Source organism: Pristis pectinata, chromosome 5 (genome assembly GCF_009764475.1).
Source record: "Pristis pectinata isolate sPriPec2 chromosome 5, sPriPec2.1.pri, whole genome shotgun sequence".
Taxonomy (NCBI): Eukaryota; Metazoa; Chordata; class Chondrichthyes; order Rhinopristiformes; family Pristidae; genus Pristis; species Pristis pectinata.
Window position 1 is genome coordinate 5,683,008 of NC_067409.1, and position 11,285 is coordinate 5,694,292.

The 11,285-nt window shown below is 45.4% G+C and overlaps 1 protein-coding gene across 3 annotated transcripts in view; it reads left to right on the forward strand.

Moving 5' to 3' along the window:
• The window catches only part of arhgap39 (Rho GTPase activating protein 39), a 445,463-nt gene extending 435,212 nt beyond the window's left edge, over positions 1-10,251 (forward strand). For all 3 annotated transcript variants that reach the window (XM_052016995.1, XM_052016998.1, XM_052016996.1), the window contains 2 exons: positions 3,105-3,274; positions 8,247-10,251. In XM_052016995.1, coding sequence (XP_051872955.1) covers positions 3,105-3,274; positions 8,247-8,441 — 365 coding nt within the window. In that variant the 3' untranslated portion in view covers positions 8,442-10,251. The remainder of the gene's footprint in view (positions 1-3,104; positions 3,275-8,246) is intronic.
• Positions 10,252-11,285: the final 1,034 nt, after the last annotated feature.

Below are 11,285 nucleotides of genomic sequence, written 5' to 3' on the forward strand. Positions count from 1 at the left end.
TGCAAACTCCACACAGACAGCGCCGGAGGTCAGGATGGAACCTGGGTCTCTGTCAGTTGTGCTCTCGCACTGTGCACCACTGACAGTCCAGTGGTTTTTACAACAATCCAGTGGTTTCACGATCACCATTATGAGGTGTACAAAATATTAAGAGGAATAGATAGAGTGGACAGCCAGCGCCTCTTTCCCAGGGCACCAATGCTCAATACAAGAGGGCATGGCTTTAAAGTAATGGGTGGGAAGTTCAAGGGAGATAGCAGAGGAAGGTTTTTTACCCAGAGAGTGGTTGGGGCACGGAATGCGCTGCCTGGGGTGGTGGTGGAGGCAGGTACATTGGTCAAATTGAAGAGATTACTAGATAAGCATATGGAGGAATTTAAAATGGAGGGATATGTGGGAGGAAGGGGTTAGATAGTCTTAGGTGAGGTTTAAAGGTCAGCACAACATTGTGGGCCAAAGGGCCTGTATTGTGCTGTACTGTTCTATGTATCTATATGTATCTATGAGATTAGCAATACTTTTAATATTCTAGATTTATTTAATTACTTGAATTTAAATTTCCTCATTGCCATGGTGAAATTCAAACTCATGTCTCGAGATGAATGGTCCAGGTCTCTGATACTAGTCCAAGAACCAAACCTATACATAAGCTCACTGTTATTGCCCTGGGGTGCCCGGCACTTGATAGATCTGATTTAGTTACATAGAAATAGGGTTGATGAAGCAGGAGGTGGATCTGACCAAGAAGCTGAGCTCAGAGAGGGCATGAAAGCAGAAAACAGAGATGTGAGTTCAGGGCAGGGGTTGGTTTTGGGAGGGGGTGGAGCATTGGGAGTTTGGAACAGTGGGCTGGGGGAGGGAGGGAGGGATGCAGAAAAGGAAGATAATGTCAATCTTGGTGGTAGACTCCATGAGCAGCTCACAGAGGAGACAGGTCCAGTAGCAGGTTGCCACTGAGTAAGGAAGCTGGGAGTTACCTTGGCCCTGCAGGAGAAAGCAGTGAGCATGTTGGACAGGCTAGAACAGGGCGGCTGGTGCTTGTTGTGGTCCAGCCCGACCAGTAGGTTCATGGCTAAATCAGTGGTCTCTCACATCTGTTCAAATCCTTCTCCCTTAGACACTCAGGTCAGGGCAACTTGCAAGCCCACTACCCAGTCTCCTGGCCCATTTCCTGAAGAGAATTAGAAAGTATTTGATTACTGTGGGCATGCACATCAAGGGCCCTCTGTTCTCAGTACTTCCTGCCATTCATCTCTCTCTCTCTCTCTCTCTCTCTCTCTCTCTCTCTCTCTCTCTCTCTCTCTCTCTCTTTCCCGCTCTCCCTCTCCCTCTCTCCCTTCCTTAACACCTACCCCTTTACCAAGCTTTTGATCACTTAGGTCAACAGTGAGTGACCGGTGTCACCTCTCATCCTATCACTTCCTGTGTGAAATGCCCTGGAGGGTTTTACAATGTTAAAGATGCCATATTAATGCAAGTTATGGTTTTGTAAATTGTGTCAACCCATCAGGATTGGTTGTACTTAGACCAAAGTGTAATCTCAAACCTGACTGCAACAGACTGCGAGCAATGGCTCACTTCAGCCTTGCTGCGACACTCAGGGATAAAATAAGCTCCTGATTGTTTCACTTGATCGAGAACCCCTTCATACTGAGAGAAAAGATTGCTTATTTTTTACTCAGAAGTACTTCATCTCAAGTTCTGTAAGAAGATTTGAAAGGGACTTCTGTGATTAATCCCTTGAAAATCCTGCAGAACCTCTCTGTCTGGTCAATACCTCATCTATAATTATTTTGTAAGTAATTCTACTTATGAATAATTCTGATTGATACTTACTCTGTTAATGCCAATGGCCCTTTTATCTCTCTGTCATTTATTTTGGTTTATTAAGCTCCAATAAAGCCCTGAGATTTTGCTTTCCATTAAAGGTGTCACATAAATGCAGGTTGCTACTGTTGTTGAATGTGTGTGGAATGGTTCATCTCAGCCATTCCCTGAAATGACATTAAACTTGCTGGTGTTACAAGCCAGGTTGCTACTTGGTGAGTGTCCCTTTAAGGCACCTGGACAGTAGTGTAGTAGTGTGTGTGTGTGGTTTTTATCTGACTACTGCGAATGGAAAAAAAGCTATAACTGGAGCATACTGGTAGTTGCATAGAGAGACGGAGAGAGAGAGAGAGAAAGTTGGTGGCACTGACTGCCGGTCTCTGTATCTATGGATGAAGAACAATAGTTGTGAGTGTCACTACAATCCATGTATGGATTTTTGGAGCAATCTGTAGAGTGCACTTTGTCGTTAACCTGTACTGGAAAGCAGGTATATCTGTGGGCGGCCACGTATCGAGTGCCCTCGGTGTGGCAGATATTTCGGAACAAAGCAATGGAGATCGACAATTGAGGTGTCGTATGGGTTCCATCGTGGAACTTGTGGAGTTCGTAAACTGCTCTTTATATTCTCTGTACATTGTACTGTGGATTTCAGAAGCCTTTACTCATCGTATTGCTTCATGGATTGCTGAACTGAACCTTGAGAACTGTTCCTAGACTTGGGGGTTTGGGAACTTGCCACACACACACTGAGTTTATTTTGGGGTCAATGTTTAATATCTAATGTTTTTATTTCTCTTATTATTACAAGTAGTTATTAATAAATAGATTCTAACATTTATGCATGGCTCGTTGTGTTTCTATTGTTGCTGGTACGTAACACTGGCATCTGTCCAGTTCACAATCAGTGGGTTGTGTAGCACTTCCATGTCCCAGATACCAAATACTTTGGGTTGGTTTCAGTTCCTACAGACTGGAAATTCTGCTGTGGAACTACTTTGTGTTATGAGCAGGAAGATTGTGTCAGAATAAATCCTGTTATAATCAGAGAGATCTGTTTGGGTTTTATAATTATTGTGTTTATTTTAAATAAAAATTTACAGCTTTATGTTTAGAACTGGATCAGTTGCTGGATTCTTAGAAAAAGTCTGAACTAAACCAAATATTATGTATTGGGGAATAGCTGGAGCCTGGGTCTGAATACTGCTGATTTTACTGAAATCTGAAATGGAATTTTCTCTCATCTCTCCCTCTCATTTTTTTATACTTTCCGACAGCCTCGTTGTTGAAATTGTGGTATCGCGAACTGGAGGATCCACTCATCCCTCACGAATTTTACGAGCAGTCCATCACTCACTATGAAAACCCAGAGGCAGCCATCGCAGTTGTCCACTCCCTGCCTAAGCTCAACCGTCTAGTCCTCGGCTACCTCATCCGCTTTCTCCAGGTACAACTGTTGTTATACGCACCCACCCCCCCATCCCTTAACACATTTCATTTAAAGTGGCCACTCATTCACATGGACCAAAGAGCCACAACCATCATCCATTTGCATTGTTAGTTTGTGGTTATAACAGCTGGAATGCATCACTTTTTTCAGGAAGAAACATCTGTGCTAACTCCCTAATATTAGCAAAGTTAGTTGTCAATTGGAATTGGTTTATTATTGTCACAGTGAAAAATATAGTTTTGCATGCCATCCATACAGATCATTTCAAAACATCGGTACATTGAGGTAGTACAAGGGAAAAACTGTAACAGATTGGAGATTATGGTGTTCCAGTTACAGTGAAAGTGCAGTTTAGGCAGACAATAAGGTGCAAGGGCCATGCCGAGGTAGATTGTGTTCATCCTTAACATACAAGAAGTCCATTCAAGAATCTTATAACAGCGGGATAGAAGCTGTCCTTGAGCCTGGTGGTACGTGCTTTCAGGCTTTTGTATCTTCTGCCCGATGGGAGGGGGGAGAAGAGAGAATGTCCAGGATAGGTGGGGTCTTTGAAAGGAGGTATTTCATTTTGGGTGGGCGGGGGTGGGGGTGGGGGAGTATGAGAGGAGGAAATATAAACCAGAGGACACAACTCAAAAAGGGCACAACAGACCTGGGGATATTTGTGCATAGTTCATTGAGAAAATGGTTAGAAAGGCATACAGGGTCTGGGCTTTATAAACAGAGGCATGAAATATTGGTATTGGTTTATTATTGTCACTTGTACCGAGGTACAGTGAAAAACTTGTCTTGCGTACCGATTGTACAGATCAATTCATTACACAGTGCAGTTACATTGAGTTAGTACAAAGTGCATTGATGTAGTACAGGTAAAAACAGTAACAGTACAGAGTAAAGTGTCACAGCTACAGAGAAGGTGCAGTGCAATAAGGTGCAGGGTCACAACAAGGTAGATCGTGAGGTCAGAGTCCATCTCATCGTATAAGGGAACCATTCAATAGTCTTATCACAGTGGGGTAGAAGCTGTCCTGGTGGCACATGCCCTCAGACACCTGTATCTTCTACCTGATGGAAGAGGAGAGAAGAGAGAATGTCCCAGGTGGGTGGGGTTTGATTATGCTAGCTGCTACATCAAGACAACGAGAAGTAAAGACAGAGTCCAAGGAGGGGAGGCTGGTGTCTGTGATGCACTGGGCTGTGTCCACAACTCTCTGCAGCTTCTTGCGGTCCTGGGCAGAGCAGTTGCCGTACCAAGCCGTGAAACATCCAGATAGGATGCTTCCTATGGTGCATCGGTAAAAGCTGGTGAAAGTCAAAGGGGACAAAACAAATTTCTTTAGCCTCCTGAGGAAGTAGAGGCGCTGGTGAGCTTTCTTGGCTGTGGCATCTACATGATTTGAACAGGACAGGCTATTGGTGATGTTCACACCCAGGAATTTGAAGCCCTCAACCCTTCAACACCATTGATGTAGACGGGTGCATGTACACCGTCCCCTTTCTTGAAGTCAATGACCAGCTCTTTAGTTTTGTTGACATTGATGGGAAGGTTGTTGTCATGACACCATTCCACTAAGCTCTCTATCTCCTTCCTCTACTCTGACTCATCACTGTTGGAGATACGGCCTACAACGGTACCAGAGTACCAGAGCAAGGAAGTCTTACAAAACACTGGCTCAGCAACAACTGGAGTTCTGGGCCCCACAAGGAAAGATGTGAAGCCTTTAAAGAAGGAACAGAAGAGTTACCAGAATAATTCCAGGGGTGAGGGACTTTACTTCCGTGGAACAACACACAAAATGCTGGAGGAACTCAGCAGGTCAGGCAGCATCTGTGGAGGGAAATGGACAGTCAACGTTTTGGGTCGAGACCCTTCATCTGGACTGGGAATGGACATTAGTTCTGTGGACAGGCTGGTGAAGCTGCAGTTGTGGTCCTTGGAACAGTGGAGGTCATGAGGGGATCTGACAGAGGAATTAAAAATCATGACATGTGTATACAGAACAGACTGAGAAACTGTTCCCATTTACAGAGGGCTCAGCAACCAGGAGGCATAGATCGAAAGTGCTTGGCAAGATGCAAAAAACTTTTTGACACAGGGCCTGGTTGGTGTCTGGAATTCAGAGGTGGAAGCAGAGGCAGGTTCACATGAAACATCCAGTAGGAAGTTGGATAAGGGACAGAGATTGGGTGAATGGCTCACAGTCTTTTTCCCAGGGTTGGGGAATCAAGAACCAGAGAGCATAGGTTTAAGGTGAGAGGGGGAAGATTTAATAGGAACTTGAGGGACAACCTTTTTTACACAAAGATTGGTGTGTATGTGGAACGAGCTGCCAGAGGAACTGTTTGAGGCAGGTACAATAACTACTTTTAAAAGACAGTTGGACAGGTACACGGATAGGAAAGGTTTAGAAGGTTGTGGACCAGACGCTGGCAAATGGGACTAGCTTGGATGGGCACCTTGGTCAGCGTGGACCAGTTGGGCGGAAGAGCCTGTTTCCGTGCTGTATAACTCCATGACTCTATGGCCCGTAAGGAAAGAACTATCAGAGCAATGGGGAGAGCGCAGGACTGGCTGGATTGCACATACACAGATCCAGCAGGGATGGGCCAAAAGCTCTCCTTGGTACTGTGACTGCTCTCTGATTCTGCAGCAAGCATAGTGTGCATTTCAGGAAATACAGTTCAGCACTGGGGAAGAAGGAATGTTCTAGAGTTTGAATGAAGTGGGGAGTCTCATTGGCTCAGTGTTTCAAGTGCTCATCTAAACACTGCTTGCATGTTGTTGGAGGGCCTGTCTCCACCGCTCACTGAAACAGTGCATTCTGGATTGCAACCATCCTTTGAACATGAACATAGAACAGTACAGCACGGGAAGAGGCCCTTCGGCCCACGATGTTATGCCAAACTAATTAACCTAATGACACCTAATCCCTTCTGCCTGCACAAGGTCCATTTCCCTCCATTCTCTACACATCCATGTGCCTGTCTAAGAGCCCCTTAACCCATCTATCATATCTGCCTCCACCACCACCCCTGGCAACACATTCCAGTCACCCACCACTCTCAAGGTAAAAAAACCTGCCCTGCACATCTCCTTTGAACTTTCCCACTCTCTCCTTAAATGCATGCCCTCTAGTATGAGACATTTCATCCCTGGGAAAAAGATACTGCCTATCTACTCTATCTGTGCCTCTCAAAGTTTTATAAACTTCTATCTTTGGGTGAAAAAGTTCTTCAAATTCCCTCTAAATCTCCTAACCTTCACCTTAAATCTCTGCCCCCTGGTTATAAACACCATTACTAAGGAGAAAAGATTCTCCCTCTCTACCCTTTCTATGTTGCTCATGATATCATATCCCTCAATTAGGCCTCCCCCCGTCCCTCCATCTGCTTTCGAGAGATATGGACCTCAGCAGGTATATATTGAATTATGATACTGAACAGCCATGACGGAACTGAAGAGCAAGAGGGGCTGAATGGCCTTCTCTATGGATTACTATCTAACATCTAACATGGGGTGGTATACGGTGGTGCAGCGGCAGTGTGGCTGCCTCATAGCACCAGAGACCCAGGTTCAATCCTGACCTCGGGTGCTGACTGTGTGGAGTTTGCACGTTCTCCCTGTGACCACGTGGGTTTCCTTCAGGTGCTCCTGATAGAAGTTTATAAAGAAGTTTATGATGGACAATCGAAGTCTTTTTCCCAGGGTACAAGTGTCAAGTACTGGAGGGCATAGCTTTAAGGTGAGAGGGGGAAAGTTTAAAGAAGATGTGCGGGGCAAGTTTTTTTTACACAGAGAGCGGTGGGTGCCTGGAATGGGCTGCCAGGGGTGGTGGTGGAGGCAGATACAATAGCAATGTTTAAGAGGCATTTAGACAGGCACATGAATAGGCAGGGATGGAGGGATATGGATCATATGCAGGCAGATGTGTAGTTTAAATTGACATCATGGTCGGCACAGACATGGTGGGCCAAAGGGCCTGTTCCTGTGCTGTACTGTTCTGTGTTCCATGCTCCAGTTTCCTCCCACATTGCATGGACATGCAGGATAGTAGGTTAGTTCGGCACTATAAATCGTCCATAGTGTATCGGTGTGTGGTAGCATCTGGGAGGAGTTGACGGGAATGTGGGAGGATAAAAAATGGGATTAGTGTAGGATCGGTGTAAATAGGTGGTTGATGGTTAGCCCGGACTCGGTGGGCCGAAGGGCCTGTTTCCCTGATGTATGACACCCTGACTCTACATCCACTGGAGGCTGTCCGCTTCCTCTGAATGGAAGACAGGTTGGAAGAACTGAATGGTATCTGTCTGAGAAATTGGAATTGGTTTATTATCGTCACTTGTACCCAGGTACAGTGAAAAACTTGTCTTGCATACCGATCATACAGATCAATTCATTACACAGTGCAGTTACATTGGGTTAGTACAGAGTGCATTGATGTAGTACAGGTAAAAACAATAACAGTACAGAGTAAAGTGTCACAGCTACAGAGAAAGTGCAGTGCAATAAGGTGCAAGGTCACAACAAGGTAGATCGTGAGGTCAGAGTCCATCTCATCGTATAAGGGAACCATTCAATAGTCTTATCACAGTGGGGTAGAAGCTGTCCTTAAGCCTGGTGGTATGTGCCCTCAGGCTCCTGTATCTTCTACCTGATGGGAGAGGAGAGAAGAGAGAATGTCCCGGGTGGGTGGGGTCTTTGATTATGCTGGCTGCTTCACCAAGGTAGCGAGAGGTAAAGACAGAGTCCTTGGAGGGGAGGCTAGTGTCCATGATGCGCTGGGCTGTGTCCACAACTCTCTGCAGTTTCTTGCAGTCCTGGGCAGAGCAGTTGTCGTACCAAGCCATGATGCATCCTGGCAGGATGCTTTTGGCTGCCATGGAGGAAAAAAATTTGGTTGAAGGAGAAAAGATTAAATCTGCCTAATTAATTTCATTTTCCCCTCTTTCCTCGACTGCTGGCAATCAGATTTTTGCCCAACCGGCCAACGTCTCCGTTACCAAGATGGACGCCAACAACCTTGCCATGGTCATGGCCCCCAACTGCCTCCGCTGCCAATCCAACAACCCCAGGATCATATTCGAGAACACACGGAAAGAAATGTCCTTCCTGCGAGTGCTCATTCAACACCTGGACACAAGCTTCATGGAAGATGTGCTATAGCAAGGCCAGTTTACCTGTTGAAGAGAAATTATCAACAAAAATACAAAGATAAGCCTTGTATAAAAATGTGTCTGCATTTGTTTATACCGAATTGAGGTCTTCTTGCCAGTCCCTTACTGGTTGGTGTTGTCTAAATTATAAAAAAAAGGGAAAAAAATGAAAAAAAAGGTATTATATGTAAATTTTGATGCTGGTTTTGAAGCTGCTTTATTTGTCCTCTGTGTATGATGCTCCCATCCAGGTCCATCCCCACCTGTGGCACAAGTTTACTAATAGTTTATTTTTTAGTTTAGCATTCGTACTTGGGTTTTTAAACCACTTTATAAAGTAACTTTATTTTTATAGCATTTAATTATACAGGGCTAAAGCAAAACAAAGGACACCCTTCACGTGGGGAGATGCCCTCATTCCGTTTACTTCACTGCTGTTTCTTCCATTCCGTGTTCTGCTGTGAATTTTAGCCGAGATTATTCTAAGCCTTATGTTGTTTCAAATTTTACTTGCACAAAGTTCAAAATATTGGACTTTTATTTTTTAAAGAGGATTGGTTAATTCCATGTTATTCTCTCTAAATAATCTGGAACTTTTTTCAACCAAGTATCAATTTGTTTCTTGTTTGAGCTCAAGGTAAGTGTAGCATTGCCCCAGTGAGGTGCCTGGTAGCCTGTTCGCTGATGCTGTCCTCCAGTTGCCCGGTTTAGGGCTTTCAAAGTTAGTCTGATGGAGCAGGTCTGAAGCTTCCTTGGATTTGTAGTGAATGTTAGGAAATGAGCACAGGTATATAATCTGGGAATCACACATTCCATAAATGGGCCTGCAGCTCATTTGCTTGCTGATCAGGAATGGATTCTACATTTTAAAAGAAAATGTTTGCTTGCAATTTCCTCCCTGTGTTTAATTAGGAAAATAACATTCCCCAGAAATACTTGAAATCGGAACTACGTGTTAACCACTGAAGCTGTCGGACAGTTCCCAATCACTGTCCATGTAGAAGCAAGTCCTGCCTGGGTAGCATGCAAGGTTTCAGTGGGAGGCTTGCAGTGGATATTGAGGCCAGTTGTAAAAAGCTCAGTTAGACACAGAGGGGTATGTGTAGAGCTTCTGCAGACACTGAACATGTTCTGTTTCAAGGGATAATCCCTCAACAGTATAAGCTCAATGTCCTCTGTACATGTGGTGGATCACAGTTCCCCGTCACAGAACGAGAAACCAGCAGATCAGAATATTCATTTTCTGAGTTACATACAGTCGTCACCATGTTGCCCCCGATCCTACATTCCCTCTCACACATCTGGATTTAGCTCAGGAACTGTTTCCACAGCGGGTGGCTGTGGACTGGAAGGCATTTTCAGGGGTAGAAGTGGAGGCAGATTCAACAGTGGTGTTCCAACAAGGGCTCAGCCTGAATGAAAGAATTAGCAGGGTTAAGGACAGAGAGTGGGGTGTGGGACGGATGGATTGTTCTCACATGAAGCCAGCATGACTCAATGGGCCAAATGGTCTCCTTCCATGCTCTAACCATTCTGATTGTCTGTGAAGCCCCTTACCAGCTAAATATCCCTCCCCCATCCTAAATATACCCTTCCCACCCTAAATATCCCCTTCCCATCCTAAATATAATCTCCCCACCCTAAATATCCCCTTCCCACCCTAAATATCCTCTTCCCATCCTAAATATCCCCTCCCCACCCTAAATATCCCCTTCCCATCCTCAATATCCCCTTCCCATCCTCAATATCCCCTCCCCACCCTAAATATCCCCTTTTAGCCTAAATATCCCCTTCCAGACGAAATAACCCCTCACCCTAAATATCCGCTTCCCACCCTAAATATCCGCTTCCCACCCTAAATATCCTCTTCCCATCCTAAATATCCCCTCCCCACCCTAAATATCCCCTCCCCACCCTAAATATCCCCTTCCCACCCTAAATATCCCCTCCCCACCCTAAATATCCCCTTCCCATCCTCAATATCCCCTCCCCATCCTCAATATCCCCTCCCCACCCTAAATATCCCCTTCCCACCCTAACTATCCCCTCCCCATCCTCAATATCCCCTCCCCACCCTAAATATCCCCTTCCCATCCTAAATATAATCTCCCCACCCTAAATATCCCCTTCCCACCCTAAATATCCTCTTCCCATCCTAAATATCCCCTCCCCACCCTAAATATCCCCTTCCCACCCTAAATATCCTCTTCCCATCCTAAATATCCCCTCCCCACCCTAAATATCCCCTCCCCACCCTAAATATCCCCTTCCCATCCTCAATATACCCTCCCCACCCTAAATATCCCCTTCCCATCCTAAATATCCTCTCCCCACCCTAAATATCCCCTTCCCATCCTCAATATACCCTCCCCACCCTAAATATCCCCTTCCCATCCTAAATATCCCCTTCCCACCCTAAATATCCTCTTCCCATCCTCAATATCCCCTCCCCACCCTAAATATCCCCTTCCCATCCTAAATATCCCCTCCCCCCCAAATATCCCCTTCCCACCCTAAATATCCCCTCCCCACCCTAAATATCCCCTCCCCATCCTCAATATCCCCTCCCCACCCTAAATATCCCCTTCCCACCCTAAATATCCCCCTCCCATCCTCAATATCCCCTCCCCACCCTAAATATCCCCTCCCCACCCTAAATATCCCCATCCTAAATATCCCCTCCCCACCCTAAATATCCCCTCCCCACCCTAAATATCCCCTTCCTATCCTAAATATCCCCTTCCCATCCTCAATATCCCCTCCCCACCCTAAATATCCTCTTCCCATCCTAAATATCCCCTTCCCATCCTAAATATCCCCTTCCCATCCTAAATATCCCCTTTTAGCCTAAATA